The 18,732-nt window shown below is 36.5% G+C and overlaps 1 protein-coding gene across 3 annotated transcripts in view; it reads right to left on the bottom strand.

The window, feature by feature from the left end:
* Positions 1-18,732, bottom strand: part of LOC131413228 (ubiquitin-conjugating enzyme E2 E2) — a 339,406-nt gene that overhangs the window by 67,469 nt on the left and 253,205 nt on the right. For all 3 annotated transcript variants that reach the window (XM_058553848.1, XM_058553859.1, XM_058553853.1), the window contains exon 4: positions 10,089-10,221. In XM_058553848.1, coding sequence (XP_058409831.1) covers positions 10,089-10,221 — 133 coding nt within the window. The remainder of the gene's footprint in view (positions 1-10,088; positions 10,222-18,732) is intronic.

Below are 18,732 nucleotides of genomic sequence, written 5' to 3'. Positions count from 1 at the left end.
TGAGAATACAATATTTTGTGAGGCATTATTGTGTAGTCTGTATGGAAAATAACTTCCCAACCCCAAAACACTGAGAACATAATGAAAAAGAGAAAATGTGAGTTTTTTGTTAATTTTTTCAATTATCAGTCTTTCTTTTAGGAAACCCACTCTGTAAATTTATAGCTCCAAAAATTGAGTTTGGGTTGAAAATTATACATTTCTATGGGTGAGGTCATTTATTTTAGGGTTTTAATCCTCAATCTGTATCTCTAGCTCACATCACTCACTTGAACGCCAGATCTGTAAAGCTGTGTAATGAACATTTCTCACCCAGATGTCCTTATAGGTTCCTTGTCAGGAAACGTGTCTCCACCTAGTCATTCAGATGAGAAACCAGAAAGTCCTCACAGATGTCTCACATCTGTCACCAGTGGATACAGATGCTATTGCTAAATAGTGCTTCTCAACGATGAGTGATCTCCCTAGGACCTCCAGGGGACATCTGGCAATATCCAGAGACATTTTTGTTTGTCACAAATGGGGAGGACGGGAGACAGATTACTACTGGCATCTTGTGGGTAGAGGCCAGGGATGCTGCTATGCATATTACAAGGCAAAAGGGTAGCCCTCCACAACAAAAAACTATCTTGCCCAAAATGTCAATCATGCTGAAGTTGAGAAACCCTGCTGTATTATATCTTGAATGTAAACTCTATCTAAGAAGAGGCACCTCTCTATGTTCAGTATTTGGACTGGTGCATGGTACACACATATTTATTGAGAAAAGGAATGAAAAAAAGAATTCATATATTATTTCCCTTGTTTTTATCCCCAAAGCTCAGCCCTGATTCTTTTCTAGCCTGCACTATTATATTAGCCCTTAACTGTTGTTTTCTGTCTCCACACTCCCCCCCGGGCTATATCTTATCTTTATAATATCAAGGGCCTGAAAAGTAGTAAGGGCTCAATAAATCTCTGCTTTATAAATTAGGCTTAAAATAGACTTTTTTTTTTTAAAAAAAAGCAACCAACTTATAAGGATTTTTGGCAAGTTTCTGCTAACATACTGATACCATAGGAAAAACGCGTCTGCTTAGAATAGCTACACCTGTAGGAGTCAGTGTAGCTATCTGATCCTAGATCTATTGTATTTCAACCTTTAACTTCTGACTTCGTTTATCCTTACTTTCTATAGGACAAGAAATACTTGCAAAGGCCAGTTGATCATATCTTCCCCCTAACTAAGTGACAAGCTGTGATTACATACTGACTCTGATCTTGGCCAGCTGGGAACTGAGAACACTCCTTTCTCCCTGCCTCATTTTCCTTGGACCTGCTTAAGCAAATCTCTAGGAGGCTGCTATCTTACTAAGAGATCCAACTCCAACTCTAAGGAAAAAAAAGTCAAGGAAACTTGATCATTTGCCATAAAGGAGTTGATACTTGGCTGGGAGTCTTAAAAATTAACTCAGACCCTCCTACTCTATCCAAGCTTGAACAAAATAACATTACATATAGCTATCCAAACAAGTAACACTTTTACATAAAGTAGAGAATATAATGATTTTTTTCTTACATGTAGAATACCACTTCCCCATCCGATTTCTCAAATGGATGATAAAATATAATTTGTTATCAAATTTACAGACCCTTAACACAGGATGTCTGTTCCACGTCTTGATCTGGTCCCATCAAGGGCTCTTTCCTACAAGGTTAGGAAAATGCCAAATTTGAAGCTTCTTCCAGCTCAGTCGTGCAGGTTTCCCTCTTCACAAGGCTATTCCTTCAAAATCACCTTATCGTTTCTGACCTTTCTGTGACCTGTAGTGTTTCCCTCAGAGTTCCCAGGGTTCACTGTTTTCTGGGACTAGTAGATCTCTACTGTTTGATTTTTGGGATCTTGAAGACTTCATCTTGAAGCTACCCCACCCTTTTCTCATCAGAAAAGCTTTACTGAGGGGAGAATGTCACTTGTCTACATCTGTGAACCTTTCTTTGGAAAAATCACTTCTCTCTGATGTGTGACTTGTCATCTTTCCCTGGCCATGACAGCAAGAGAGCTAATTTCCTAACATCTGAATGTCTCACTCCAATTTCTTTTGCTCATTTAACCTCCTTGTAGAAGAACATCCTTTGTGAAGGAATTCAGGCCTGTCCACTCCTACCAGTTATGCTGACAGTAATATGAATCATAAATACCAACCCCCATTTGGAGTGGTCACATTCCACAGAGAAAGGAACTCCAGAGCATGAAGGGGCACAGCAAAAAACTTGTTTGAAACCCCTACTTCTATGGCAAGACTCTGACAGGGGTGTGTGAGAAGATACCACAGGGGCCGATGACACATCAACTCCATCAGAGCTTGGGCAAAGGTGTAGGTGGTTGAATAGATTAAGTTGGTTTGGGCAATAAGCATTTCAGAGACAATGATCAACTAAAGGTCTTTCTCCCAAATTTGGAACTGCATTAGACTACAGAAAGCTAGAAAGAGAGGAATCTTCCCAAAATATAACTAAATTGAACTTCCTGTCAGCCTAATGGCCAATTTCCTATTAGCTTATAGGCATATTTAATTTGGTTTAGAACAAATAAAGTTGGTATTCCTTGCCCTGAAAACAAAATCCAATCTTATTTCTTAGTAATTCTTAAATTGGTGATAGTTGGACACACAGATGGATACAACAATGTGTATTGTTTTAAAAGCAGGAAGACAAGGACCACTGCTTTGATCTATTTTTATTCCTCACATTCATTCTGAAATTTCATACAACATTCAAGTATAGCATGACTTTTTTTTTAAAGGTTTACCAAAAAGGGGAATGGACTAAAAAGAAAAATTACTGAATCATGAGATGTAAACAATACTACAGCCCAGTCATAATACTGAGGATACAAGGCTGTTTTGACACTAGTTAAGCATGAAAATGACCCATGAAATGTGAAATTTCTCCTTTAGCTTAGGGCTAGCAAAATCCAGAAATCAGTATTTACTGTTCAACACAGAATTAATACTTCAGTGTTTGTGAATTAGGAACACACTGGAGTAAAGCCCCAGGTGCCTTTGGAAAGAGGGCCCTTGGCAAAACAGAAAGACAGGCACTCAAAATCTCTTCCTAACATTCTTTGCTCCGTATGTCATCTCTTTCATCTCTCTCCCAAAAAATCTGGTTTAGAGAATGATCTGATATAATTAATTTATAACAGAGTGTAAAATCTAAGAACAAGTGTTCCTTCTTTCAGAGATAAAAGCAATTTAAATTTTCTCTTTAATTGGGGAATGAAAAGTTCAGTTTAGAACTGAGTTTCGATTCCAATTCTGCTACCTACTTCCTATGTGACCTCTGTGCCACTTAACCTCCACGGGCCTCAGTTTTCTGATCTATGAGGTGGGGACATAATGAATATTGTCTTTATGGCAAAGTTGTATGAATTAAGTTAACTGAATAAATTTTTATTGAATGCCTACTGAATTGCCAGGCATTGTTCTAGGTGCTGGGAATACAGGAGTGACATCAAAATAGATAAAGTCCCTGTGCTCTTGGAGCTTGCATCCTAGTTGGAGAAAGGGACATATAATAAACTCATAAACAAAGAAATATATAATACCAGGAGGGAGAAGTGCTATGGAGAAAAATCAAGCGTAGTGGTGGTGGTGGAGAATCTCATAGGGAGCATTCGGTGGTTGGGAGTTGTCACACAAGAGCTTCTCTGAAAAGGTGACATTTGAGCAGACACCTGAAGGGAGAAATGGAGTAAGCCATGTGAATTTCTGGGGGAAGACAATGCAGGCAGAAGGAAGAGCAAATGCTAAGGTTCTGTGGAAGGAGCATGTTTAGAGTATTTGAGTCAAGTGATAGTTGGCGATTTTGAAAAGTATTGTTAACAAGGTGATTCTACAAAGTTTTGTGTAATTTTATTCAGTGAGTTGGGTATCACTGAAGGGTTTTAGACAAATTGACATACTCTGACTTACATTATAAAAGGATCATTTTGTGTAGGGGTATACACTGCAGGAGGGATAAGGCAAAGGGAGACCAGATAGGAGACTTCCACTGTAATCTGGGAGAGGAGAGCAGTTGATGGCGGCTAGGGCCAGAGTGTTACTATGGAGAGGTGATGAGAAATAGTTAGATTCTGGATTTATTTTGCATATTTATTTTGAGCTAGTAGACTGGGTCTAACTAGGTTGTGTGAGAGGAGTCAAGGATGACTGCAAGGTTTTTAGCTTTAGCAACTAGAAAAACGGAGTTCCCATTCATTGAGATAGGGAAGACTGGAGGAGCTGGTTTGGCAGGAGTGGGGTAGGGTGTGTAATCAACAGTTTGGTTTTGGACCTGTTAAGTTTGAGGTGAATGTTGGGTGTTCAACTGGAGATGTCAAATAGGCAATTCAGTGCGTATGAAAGTACTAGATCCATGGTCAGGTTTTATATGAATGTATCAACTCACATTAAAAACAAGTTGATTCATGTTACTCCATGACAACTGTGTGTTTTCTCCCCAAGGCCAGAGCAAATGAGTGGGCAGTCAGGTTTACACACGTAAACCACTGCTCTTTCTGAAAATCCTTTCTGAAGGATTGCTCTTTCTGAAGACATCACCAACTTTCTTTGAGCAGTAGCAGAAGCAGTAACAAGAAAAACTAAATAATAATAACCTAGTTATAATAAAATTGTGGAACTCCTTATTGAATTTTAGTCATAGATGTCTCTCTGGCTTTCAAATGATGGACATCATTGCTTCTACTATAGCTAATTAGCTACTTTATTCAGGATTAGCCTTGACCTGTCAACTTAAGGTTAAAATCTAACGAGGATAATAAAATGAAGATTTTGAAAATCTGATGGACCTAAATTATCTGTTTCATTGTCTGAAAGCAGTTAAGGCCTTTCCTATTAGCTGATATTTCATTAGTAAGCAATCCATAGTAAGATTTTATAAAAAACAAAATGTATTCGCTCTAAAATGATCTCTACGCTAAGATTTATTTTAAAACTCATTTGATAACATTTGTAATGAATTTATAATAAAAAGCTTTAGATATTATTAATAGCAAAGAGCTTTTTTTCTCACACAAATACCTCTATGTATGCATGTAGTTTTTTTTTTTTTTTAAAACATCTTAGGCATAAGTTTTATCATTCCTTTTTGGAAAATATCTACTGGCAGATACTGTCTTGCCATTAACAAAGAAAACAATATTTTCCAGTAATAGATATGAACATTGAAACAGCATGTCTGTTTTGTGCATAAGTTTGCCTGAGATACTAAAAATAAATAACCAATACGCTTGATCCTCCTACGTACCTACTCTTAAATCTGTTTAGAATGCTCGCTTATTTCTTATAAACTATTCAGATTCACAGAGAGACAGAAAAAGTCAAATTATGAATAGGCTACCTTTATGTATTTCTACTGTAAAAACCAAGATCTGATATGTTACCTAGAATGACTCCTTAGTTAGGATGTATATCATTAGAATCTCTGAGACATAAAACATTAGACACAGGTTGTCATAATATTTTCAAAGTGTTTTTATTAGAAAAAAATACCATAGTAATAAAACATACTCCATTACTTTGCTTCTGAATTTTTCAAGTACATGTGTTAATTTTACTTGGTGTGAGACTTTCAAGAAGAAACACTTTCGGGCTGGCCTGGTGGCATAGTGGTTAACTGTGCGCGCTCCGCTGCGGCGGCCTGGGGTTCGGATCCCAGGCGCGCACCGACACACCACTTGTCAAGCCATGCTGTGGCGGTGTCTCATATAAAGTGGAGGAAGATGGGCACAGATGTTAGCCCAGGGCCAGTCTTCCTCAGCAAAAAGAGGACGATTGGGGACAGATGTTAGCTCAGGGCTAATCTTCCTCACAAAAAAAAAAAAAAAAAGAAGAAAGAAAAAAACACTTTCATATTATTCACAAAAAAGAGAAATAATTGGACAAGAGTGTACATGAAAACTATTCCACATCTCATTGGTAGTGAAATAAATATAAATTAAAGCAACTATGAGATATCACTTTTCATCTACTGGATTGGCAGAGATTAGATTAAAAAAGACAAGGAATCCTCAAAGCTGAGAGGAGTGCAGGGAAGTACTAGACTATTCTATGTTGATGGCCACGATGTAAACTGATACAATTGTTCTAGAGAGCAATTCGTCAACTTCTGTCAAAATTCTACAAATGTGTATAATTAACTTTTGGGTTAGGATTATAGGTATATTTTTTACTTTTCTTATCTGCAATTACTTTTTATTCTATAACAAATGTGTAGATTTTGTAAAGTTAAAAAGATTAAAATACTTACACATTAAACTTTTAAAACAAAAAAGTACAGGTTTTGACCATGGGAGTAATTATCTATAACATGAATAAGAAAATGTAATCCTCAATAAGATTTAAAGCAATTTCTATGTGACAAATAAATAGATATCTGAATTATAACATTAAAATGTATATCTATACTGAAAAAGAAATACAGTATTAAAAAAACTTTCGGACATACTAGCAACTTACTATGCTTTTCTTTTTGGCCATAAGATATTACTCCTAGATAAAGTTTATCATTAAACAGACGTTTTCCCAGAGAAATAATATTATCATTGGTGGTTAAGTATTCAACTAAAGACTCGGCATCAGATACTTCAGATACAATTAACAATGTCAAACAAAAAAAAATGCTGTAGATTTAGTAAAAGGGGCATAAACATATTGATTTTATAAGAAAACCAATGTACTAAAAACTACTGAGATACAGCATTTGAAAGTATAACTAGTACTTGACCTATTTAAAATACTATACTAAGTTTAATGAATGTTACATAATTAATTAAAAATTGTTTTGCTTGCCTTATTAGAATTAAGGTGAGTTCTGGAAGAAATTATTGGAATAGCTCATCTCTGATTTTGTAAAATTAGGTACTGGAGTATAGGATGTTCAAACTGATGAAGCCCAACTCCCAAAAGTTGCTGTGGCAAATGGAGGCATCCAAATCACTCCACTGACCTTTAAGCAATATATATGCACACTAGAGTATTTAAAAGTCCTCACTAAGGATTCCAAGTATGAGAGTTTTGGAAAAGTCATCTCATGGATTCCATCATGCTATAGACTAACTTTATGGTATGGATGTTTGATAACCATTAGCTAGCCAGACAGATTTGTGAGCCTCTGCTTTACCAACAATTCTCCCTGATAACCTACTGCTCCCCTGGTCCATTCTTCAGAGTAATGGGAAACACTGCATGAATCAAAGTGTGTGGATAAGGTTGTTGGAAAAAGAACAAAGGATGAGGACAACAGAGAAAAAAACCAAGACTTAACTCCAAATATGGACTATTTAGAGTAATAGGAGACTTGAAAGGCATGGGCAAGGAACTTCAAAACTATTAATAATAAAAGTCTTTGTTTTAGTTAACAGGAAACCCACAAACTTTTCCCCCTGAGAGTAACACATCTGTCTACAAAAATCTGATTTCTAAAACTCACAAATTAGGTGATGATAATTTGCTTTGAAAAACTTCCCACAGGTTTCTAATAAATGTGCTTTTAAATTGTGATTTGAGTTACCAAGTTTGATTTTTCTTTGTCCTAAGAGATTGTCTAATCAAATTCATTCAGTGGAAGGATTTAATTTTTTTCTGATTTTATTCTTGACAGGTACTAATTCAGCTTTTTTTAAACAGTCCCAGTAAAGAGAAGCCCAGTGTCTCAAAAGTAGAGCTATTCAAAGCAGACTGTCCAGCTACAGGTCAGATTTTCCTCACACAGAATTGAAATCTACTTCCCTGTAACTGATACCCTCCTGCTTCTATTTTTGTCCCATCCAGCCATCCAGGATAAAGTCTAACCCCAACCCACACCACAGTTCCTGAAACATCTGAGGACAGATATCACATTGCTCCTATGTCCTATTTTTACTAGTAAATATCTCCAGGGTAACTGTGTATAATTCAGTGGAAACTTCATGGTCCTGGAGTCAGAGTTCAGAAGATTCTTGGTTGTATATTATTGGAAAATCTCTCTAAGCCTCATCTAAGTTTCTTCATCTGTGATAGGGAACATCCTAGCCTTACTAGGGTGTTTTGGAGCAGAAATGAGTTGGCACAGCTGATGTCCACTATAGTGCTTGACTCAGTAAGAAACTCACGAATGTTAATAACTCTCTCTCTCCCCACCTTATTACTGTTTGTCCTTAAAATGAGAAGCTTAGACGTGAATGAGGCACTCCAGATACAGTGTGATTGGTTCAGAGTTCTGGAGATTGTATTCCTAAAAATGTCTCCTGAGGCATCAAGAACGTCAAGTTCCCACAGAATTTTAGTCAGCCAAAAGCCCACAAATTTTATTTATATGAAAATTAAGTAGGTCTCTCTTCCCTATCTTGTATCATGATTTCTTTCTGATTCTCAATGAAATACTACAGATTAAGCTGTGTTAAATCCCATCTTGTTAGTTTTGGCTCATCGTTCCAGTCTTTGAGGCCTTTCTGGAAACAGAATTATTTTATCTAACTCATTAGTTTTCTCTTCTAGCTTTGTTTAATCTACACATTTCTGTCATGCGGAACGTGGCTATGCGTGCACGTCTTCTGAGATGTATATTTCACAGAACAGACTACACCAGACTTACAAGCAGCACAACTGCCTGACCCGAGTTTTCCCTCCTCTTCCCTACTCTGTACTTTCTCTACTGAAGAGGCTGTCAGAGAAAGGTCCTCAAGCCACTGGCAGTGCTACAGGTACTCCAGGTGATTAATAGGCTGGTCCAAAGGAGAATGGAAAGACATAGGGTTCTCATGCAGTAAAAGGAGAAATTAAGTATTAGATATACTATGGCCTCATCACTGAGAACCTACCAAAGGCAGCTCCGGGTGGTCACCAGTGCCACCAGCCCTGTCAGCTTGGATAAAATTTATGGTGTAATGTAGAAAGGAACATAGGCTTTGGAGCCAGACTTCCTGGGTTCAAATCCTGACACCACTGCTCGCTTGCTGCATAATGCTGGGCAAGTTACTTAGTTTCTCTGTGCCTTGGTTTCCTCTTTGGTAAAATTATAGTTATTACTTTGTGCTTTGATATCAAAACAACATCTAAGCTTCAATAGAAAGGAAAGAAGACAGGAAGAGAGAGGAAAAAAGAAAGTGAAGATGGGAAGGAGGGAGAGGAATTACAGAAAGTCATGGTGAAGGTACAGTCTTATTCTTGCTTTTTAAAATTGTTCACTCCAACCTACAACTCAAATAAGTTTTACTTCCCTCTGCATTGAGAGGTTAAGCTGGGTCAAATGAGAATTCCTTCTTGGTGGCCAAAACACAGAGTCAGTGTCCTCAGGGTCTTTGCCTTTTCAAAGTGGAGAACAAATTTAAACTTGTCAAATGACTGACTTACAGGCAGTAGAAAGAACTGTGAAGAATTCTTAAGGTATATAATCTTGTCTCAAATAAGTGCGAATTCTCCCATGTTCTGATTACACTGTACTCTTGCACTTTCTTCAGTCATTTATGTATGACATTTCATTAATTAATCATTTATATTAATGGACTATTACAAAGACTTCCTTACTAAATTTTCTTAGCATGATTTTTAGGCCTTTGTGGTCTCACTTTCCATTCTACTGCATGTGTACTTCATGTAAGTAGCTGAACCATGGAGGCACCAAAACTCAAAGCTCCATAGCTAGTGCCATAAGCCTTGCCTTGGTGGGGCTCCCTCCTCCTTCAGTCTGGCTCCTGAGCTTGGCTCTGGCTCCAGCTTCAGACTGGTTCTCTGGCCTCTAGGGCTGGCACCGGCCCAACCTTACTCCCCTACTTCCACCCCTAACATGCTGTCTTATGTTAAATTAAAACACATACCACAGAAAGGAGACACTGAGAAAGGATGAGAAAAAATAATGCAATATGAGTAAAGGGCTGGGGTGGGGGAATAACTCATAATTTTTCACATTCTGTTTCTTTTTACATACAATCAGCCCTGGGAAGTTGTCTATGTTAACAGAACAGACATGCATTCCTACATATGTATATTTAAGAATATGTATATGTGTACACATATACATATACAACAATACATATTGCTAAAAATGGATGAATACTTCATACTGACCTTAGGGGGTTTAAACGGATAGTCTGGTGAAAAGGTAATGTCAAGAAAGAACACCCCTCCTTCATAGACAGATCCTGGGGGTCCCAATATAGTTGACCTCCATTCATAAATGTTGTCTCCTTTGGGTCCAGCACTGAAATAAGACATACAAATGAAATGTGCTTAGAGATTATATAAAGCCTGGAATTTAAAAAAATCTATTTATGGTAACAATAAATTGAGCAATTTCATGAAAACACAACAAAGTTAATAGGTTAATTCTATATGATGATTCATTTGTCAATATCATCAATATTCTAGAAATGAAATATGTTGGTATTACTTAATAAAACAGAATCAAGAAGATTCTGTTTTGCCATTCACAACCCTAAACCTATGGAACAAAAGATTTCAAGGGTCATAAATCAGAGGTAGCAGCAAAATGTTTAATAAATCACAAAATTATTTCTGAGGTCCTGAAAAGAGTGATATAGTCAAAGGATCAAAAAGACAGATTTTCAAAGCCAAAAGGGCAGCTAGAGAAAAAAATAGTCTAATTCCTTTGTTAACAACTGAGAACACAAATGAGGTTCATGGAGATCAGCAAATGTTCATTATCCATAGAACTCAGTTCAAGTATCATATTTCATCTGAAACTTCTTTTCTCTCTCTCCACCCAAAGAATCTCTGCCTACCCTTCCACCCCCACACATCACAACCAGTGTGGTCTGTGGAAGATAAGATGTATCATTTAGTTTTATAACTGTGTTTTAGTATTGTTTACTTTTTCTGTCTCTCCCTAGAATAGAAGTTCCTTGAGGAACAGATTTTGCCTTGATTTTAGTGCCTAGTAAGTAAATGTTTGTTGGATGAGGACGGATTAATAGCAAAGCAAGGGACATGGCTACTAGCAGTAAACATACATCCTAGTATCAGAGAAACTCACTAAGGAAAATAAGGCCCACACAACTCAACTGAATTGTATTAATTCTCTTAGGTGAACAGAAGAGCAAAATGAGATTATAATTTAACTTTTCAGTGTTCTTTTTGCTATATCAAGCTAATACCTACATCTAATAGCCAGAAATTCTCCTCACACCCTGTAGCAAAGTGGGCAATCCTGTAAAGGTGCTTGGGAAAGATTTTATTGTCAACAAAGATTTAGCTTCTATTCTCTCATTTCAAAATTAGTTTATATCTACAAAAAATTCACTGTTGAGTAGTATATCAAAAAGCATGCATCTTAACCAAGTTGGGATTATTCTGAGAATGCAAGGATAATTTAATAATATAAAATTATTAATGTAATTTATCTCACTAACAGATTGAAGGAGAAAAGAATGATAATCTCCATAGGCACAGGAAAAGCACTCTACAGGCTTTAATAACAGCCATTCATGGTAAAAACTCTTAGTAAAATTGGAATAGAAGGAAACTTCTTTAACCTGATAAAGGGCATCTACCAAAAAACTCACAGTAAGTAATATACTCAATGGTAAAATATTAAAAGCACATACTTTAAAACACTGAGGAACAAAACAAGGACGTCCACCATATTCACTTCTAATCATTATTATACTAGAGATCATATTCATCAAGGTATGAAAGACACAAGGAAAAAAACAAAACGTATATGGATTGGGATGGCAAAAATAAAACTGTTAGCATCTGCAGTATTTACATACACAGAAAAACTCTCAAAACCTATATACAATTTACTAAACTTAATAAAAGGGGTTAGCAAAGAGGCTGGATATAAGATCAATATGCAAAAATCAACTGCACTTCAATACACTAACAAAATTAAAGGTGTGTTTTTTTTTTTAATTTTATTTCTTTATTTTTTTTCCCCCTAAGCCCCAGTAGATAGTTGTATGTCATAGCTGCACATCCTTCTAGTTGCTGTACGTGGGACGCGGCCTCAGCATGGCCGGAGAAGCGGTGTGTCGGTGCGCGCCTGGGATCCGAACCCGGGCCCCCAGCAGCAGAGCGCGCGCACTTAACCGCTAAGCCACGGGGCCGGCCCTAAAGACGTGTTTTAAAATATCTTTTACAATAGTATTAATAACATAAGGAACCTGTGAATAAATTTCGTTAAAATATGTAAGATTTTTATGGAGAAAATTATAAAACTTCTTGAAATACATTCAAGAGAATTAAATAAATGGAGGGAGATACCAAGTTTACGGGTAGGGAGACCCAGTATCCTACAGATGTCAATTTTCCCTGAATTGATCCAATGCCAATTCCAATCAAAAGTCTAACAGTTTTTTAAAAAAATAAACTTGACAAATTGATTCTAAAATGTGTTTAGATGCTCAAAGAAACTCCTTGAACTTTTCCACACCCATATGAAAATCTGATATATGTCAGAACTAATGGGGCTAAGAAAACAGTTTTTGTATTTGGAAAATAGAGAAATTGCATTTCTAACTCAATAAACATACAAAACTCTGTTGTAGATGGATTAAGCACTTAAATACGAAAGTCAAAAGTTATGGAGTTTGACTAAAGAGAGTGACAAGCCAGAAACTGAGAAAAGATATTTGGAACATATAAATTGACCAAATTCTAGTGTCCAGAATATACAAATTCCTATGAATCAAATAAGAAAAAGACTAACAATCCATTGGAAAAGACATAAATAGGCATTTCAAAAGGAGGAAACATGAATGGCCAATAATCATATGAAAAATGCTCAATCTCATTAAAATCAGGGAAATTAAACTTAAAATTACAATTCAATATTATTTTACAAAATATATAGCCAAAAATAAATGCCTGGAAAACCAAGTGTTGATGAGGATGTGGAAAAACAAGAACTCCTATACAGTGCTGATGAATGTGTTCAATCACTTTGGATAAGAATGTGGACTTATCTAGTTAAGTTGAATATATATACTCCTATATTACAACACAGAAATTGCATTCCTAGGTACATTCCCCAGAGAAATCTTGATACATGTGTACCAGAAGACATATACAAGAATGTTCAGGGAAGCACTATTTGTAACAGCAAAATTGGAAACAACACAAATGTCCATTGATAGAAAAACGGATAAATTTTACCTAAAGGCATACTACACAGCAGTGAAAATATACAGATTAACATGGATGAATCTTAAAAATATCATACTGAATAAAAAAGAAAGTCTAAAAGGAATATATACAATATGATACTGTTTCTACAAAGTTTAAAAGAAGCAAACAAGAAAATATATTGCTGAGGGACACATACATATGTGGTATGGCAAGAAAATGAATGAGAACCAAGTTCAAAAGAGTAGTTTCCTGGGTGGAATCAGAGGGCTGAAGAGTAGCACAGACGACCTTCAAACATTCTGGTAATGTTTTACTTCTCAGTACGTATGGTAGATTCAGGAGTTATCTGTTTTATTAGTAGGTTTCATAGCTTACTTATGTGTTAGATATGTTCTTATATATGTATCAAATTTTTATATTAAGAAAAAAGTATCCAAAAATGTTATCTGAGAACAGCAAGTTGCAGCATACGTACAGTGTGATCCTACTGTATAAAATAGAAACAAAACAATATTTTATATTGTTTATGGGTACATATCTATGTCAAAGTCTTTTAAGAAATGAACTGTAAAGATATATCTAAATTCAGGATCGTGGTTGTGCAAGGAGCAGGGGAGAGGTAGAGTGGGGTGATGGGAGGAAACAGATCTGGAGACGGGGAATGAAGAAGAGTTCAATTTTACCCCTAGTGTTTGATTTCTCTTATTAAAAAAAGATTAAGTAAAAAACTAAAATAAAATAGTTAGCCAAGTTTTTTACAAAGTGCTGAAACATTTTGAGAAGCAGTGCTGCAAGGGACCAGAGTACTGTATTCCTGCCCCATCTTCCCCTTTATCTACCTCTCCTGAAGCTGACATAGACAGAATATAGTCAGGCCAAATGACAATAAAGCTTTGGCAACAACAGCCCCTTACTCCCAGACAAGCTCACTCATTCAAATGAATAATACACATGGTTACATCCTGAGCTATAATTAGACTCAATATGAACAGATAAGTTTATCAGAAGGAAGAGCTTAAAAGTAGAGTAAATTACAGGTTTGTAGTTACATTACTTCAAGGTAGATGAAGAAATTTAGTTTAAAAAATACACACAGGAGAGTACACAGTTATCAAAAAATGTGCACAGACACATTTCCCAAATACGAAGATATAATTTCTCTGAGTTACTTTGAGAACTCTTAAGATGATCTTCCAAGAATGATAATCACAGTTAGTTATATAATTTAGGCTAAATAAGGAGTCACCAAATAGTGCCACCAAAGAAGGGACTCAGAAGTAGAAAGCAGAACATCATAAACGTGGGCAATGTCTTTAGATAACTTACATTCAATTTGTGCCCATTCCAAGTTTTACCAGGCTCTCAGTGAAAACTCCAAATTTTATTGATTCTTTGAAGTCAGTCAGCTGTCTATGCAGTTATTAACAGTGGATTAAATAACACAGCTGACATTATCACTCTGAGTTGGTTTATGCTGCCAAAATGTGTCTTTTTAAGAAAATACTTTACTAGTAGTAACAAATTATCCTGAAAACAGATTGGTGTTTTAAAATGAATTTAAGATTAGTGTTACTTCCCTAATATATAGATTGAGTTTTAGCAATATGGCCTCCTCTCTCATCTTAGAAATGGCATGTCTGTACCACTTGCAATCCCCAAGCTTATAGCAGTGGTTCTTGAATCACATAGCCCTCTGTCTCACTCCTATTTTGATATGTCCCAGTTGAGAAACCCTGGTATAAAAGTCCAGAACTGTGATGTACAATATGGGGACATGTAGCTATTGAGCACCTGAAATGTGGCTAGTGCAAATTAAGATGTGCTGCAAATGTAAAATGTAAAATATGTACCAAATTTCTATGAGAATGCAACAGAAAGCAAAATAATCATTACTTTTTGTTAATTACATGTTGAAATGATAACATTTGGGATATATTGGGCTAAAAATATATTAAAATGAACTTCACAATTTCTTTTTATTTCTTTTAATGTGGTTACTAGAAAATTTAAAATTACACGTAGCTCACACTATATTTCTATTTGACAGTACTGTTCTAGAGCAGCACTGTCCAATAAAACCTTCTGTGATAACAAAAATGTTCTAGTTCTTATCTTTATCCAAAATGGTAATCACTAGCCACATGTGGCCATTAGGCACTTGAAATGAGGCTAGTGAGAATTTCACTTGAAATGAGCAAGTGGATTTTCAATTTCACTTGATTTTAATGAATTTAAATCTAAATATAGCTCCATGTGGCTAGTGGTCACATATATTGGACGGTGTAAGTCTAGAGGCTCTAGTAGCCCATCCTGACCAAATTTTTTTTAATATGTTAGAATTATTTGGATCTATACAAAAGAGAAGAAGGGGCTTTTATATACTTTGATTGGACCAAAGAAACGAGAAGCAGATGTTGCAGACTGTTTTATATTTTTAATGGTTGCTTCTCCCTTAAGTTGATCAAATAAAAGTTGGTGCCAGAGGACACCTGCATTATAGAGCAGTGGTGAAGAATATGAATAGGCTTTGAGCCATACTTGTTTGTCTGAATCTTAGCCCTGCCAATGAAAATCTGTATGACGCAATCTTTCAAGGCCTTAGTTGCTTCATCTGCAAAATGGGGCAATTATAGGACCAATCTTATGGAGCAATTGTGAAGTTTCAGTAGAACTGTACTCACAAAGCTTGGAAAATGGGGCTTGAAGAGCCCAAACAGCAAGCCTCCAAATGTTAGCTGCTATTGTGGTTGTGGTTATGCCTTGCAGACGATACAGAAGTTCACCAGCACGGTCAAAAGGTTAATTGCCTGGTGATTTTATAAGAAGGGTTTCAAGATCCTAGGACTAGAAAACAGACTACCAAGACCTGTGCATAAATCATCATCATCCTGCAACCTAGTCTTATGATGTGTATTTAGACAGGGCAGAACTTTGGAAATCATCAGAATTCATAGCTGCCACTCCCATTAAATCCAATTTTTCACTGAATGGAATGTTTATTTAACATCAGGATTTTTATTTATATGAGGTTATTTAGTAATGTTTTCCCACTTGCAGTATTCTTAACGATCGACACCCTTAATTTTTTTTATTTTCAGATTTTACTTTTTAAAGAAGAAAAACACAGCTAACAGTTAAATTTCAAAATAAACTGCAATTAGATAAATCTATTAAAATGCCAATATCAGTTAGAAAATTACAAATTGGTTGAATGCCCAAAGTTGCTGCTTGGAGAAATTCTGTTAGAGAATCAATGTTATAAACTGTGTTCAGCTTTCCGTGCTGCTGCCTACAGAGGATGAGCCCTTACATATATATGAAATTTACACATTTACAACAAAAATGCTAAAAGGAAAGGACTAAGAAAAGGACTAAGCACTCCCTGTCTTTAAGATTATCAGATGCTTTAAATATGTCTGAATACTTTCAGTGTGCTGTGCCACAGTTATGACTCTAAGAGTTTGGCTGCATCTGCTGCCTTCTCATTTAACACTGACTGAGACAGGAAAGAGGAAGGATGCCCAGGCAATGCTGGGATCCTGGCTCCAAGAAGATTTCTTAGGAGCTCTAGCAATCCCTGCTTATATGTCAGACTGCTTGTAGCTGAATTCATCCCTTTCTGTGGGGAGGCACATTGTTCACATACAAATGATATGCTGCACCTATGTCCAAAGTCCCTTTGGAAGTAAAAAGCTGCAGGAATATTGAGCTTCAGGCTTACAACACAAAAATGTATGTGTTTCTCTAGTGTCAGACTGTAAGGAAAGGGTAGTTCCCATCCCTTAAAAGAAAACATGGCTCAGATCAGCTACAGATAAGGAGAGCAGAAACGGCAGTTGATGAGGGGAAATGCCACCAAACTGTCTGAATGAAATGAGAAAAAACATGTGGGGGTGGGGAGATTCAAGGAGGAAAATGTTTTCAAGTGTTCTCAAAGCCACGGGCTGACCTATTTGTTGCTAAATCCAACAGTGCTTTTTGTCTTCATTTTAGCAAAACTCTCTGTAGCTTCCACCCTGATTCCTGAAAAACTCTCTTCCCCAGGTATCCCTCTAAGAATCTCTCTCTAATTTAGGGTACTACTGCAATTCTTTTGTCTTCTTCAATGACATCTCTTCAGTATCCTCCTCCCTAAGGGTTTCTTCCCTCAGCCACCATGTTTTCTCACCTTCATTCAGGTGAGAAATTATCTCATTATCCACCTTCGACAATCAACCTAGCAAACACTTAACGGAACCTCTAATTGGTCAGAAACCTGAGAGTCAAACTTGACTATGCTTCCTCCTTCTCTTCTCCTCTAAATTCCCCAAAGGCTGCAGAATCTTACTCCATAATATCTCTGTAATCTGTCTATTAGCTGCATCAGCTCTCACTCAGACGATGGCACCAGCATCCTCTGCATCTTCTCTGCCTCCAGTCTTGCTTTCCTCCAATCAATCCACCAAACCGCAGACAGGGCAATCTCCAGAAAATCTTTTAAATGGGAACTTTTGTTTCCCTGCTTTCTTTGGCTTCTTATACCTCCAAGATGAAGTCCAAATTCCTCTGTAGCATACAAAGTCTTTCATACAGATCTGGCTCCAGTTTACATCTCTGGCTTCACCCCTCGCACTCCCCTCTCCTCCAACTCCATTCTCCAATCATACTGGAATTACTTGTAGAACCTCCAAAGGAGCTGGGCTCTTTATTGCCTCCTGGCTTTTGGATAAGATGCTCTGCAGGTCTGACCATTCTATTTGTCCTTTAGGTCTTATCTGCATTATCCTCTAGGACACCTTTCTCACCCCCAGAGGCTAGGTTCTTCTTAGGAAGTGGTATCATTCTATGCAAACATAGCATTATAAAAAGTTAATTATGGGACCTTTAATACTAGGGAAAGAAGAAATATTAAGGAACAACACTATCTAGATCACAGGAAAAAAGAACTTCTGGTAGTGAAAAGGCATCTCCTGTGGCCAAGAGCGTACTGAGAAAACAGGCCAGGACTGGAGCTCTTGAGAAGACAAACAGAGAATGGAACTTCTGAGATTCCCTATGTTTGTATTCAACAATTTTTTAAAAAAGACCAATACCACCAAAGTCCACCATAACATCTTAGCAAGTTAGGATATAATAGTGCTGATAGAAAAGATTCATTTCATACACTAAGCTCCAAGCAGAACTGGACGGTTAATTTTTTCTCCTTCATACAGTTTCTTTCTAGTCCTTAAGGATCTGGTCCTTATTCTCAAAGTAGTCCAAGAAAAAGAATTATTTTATATTTTTGTCAATAAGTGCTTAATAAATGGGACGGATTTCCATATCCTCACTCATACTTTCCAGATTTGAGATGTAAAGATGAAAAAAAAAAAAAGATTTCATTTGACTATAGTTATCTTTTACCAAATCTTACTTTAAGTAAAGTCCCTACTTGTCATCTACTTTGTACCCTTTGTTAACAGGGTCAACAACTTAGCAGATAGGAAGAAATGGGAGAAAAAGAGGATTTTAAACAAAAAATAATACTGCTTAATAATCATGGTACTTTCTTTTCCCAGGGAAAGTAGTAGGCTAGCAAGATAGTATGCTCAGTGAGTAAACTAGTCTTCTATACGTTAATGAGGAAGGAAGATTCTCTCAGTAA

Source organism: Diceros bicornis, chromosome 2 (assembly GCF_020826845.1).
Source record: "Diceros bicornis minor isolate mBicDic1 chromosome 2, mDicBic1.mat.cur, whole genome shotgun sequence".
Classification (NCBI taxonomy): Eukaryota; Metazoa; Chordata; class Mammalia; order Perissodactyla; family Rhinocerotidae; genus Diceros; species Diceros bicornis.
The sequence above is the reverse complement of the archived record's forward strand: the minus strand, read 5'-3'. Positions and strand labels throughout refer to the sequence as shown.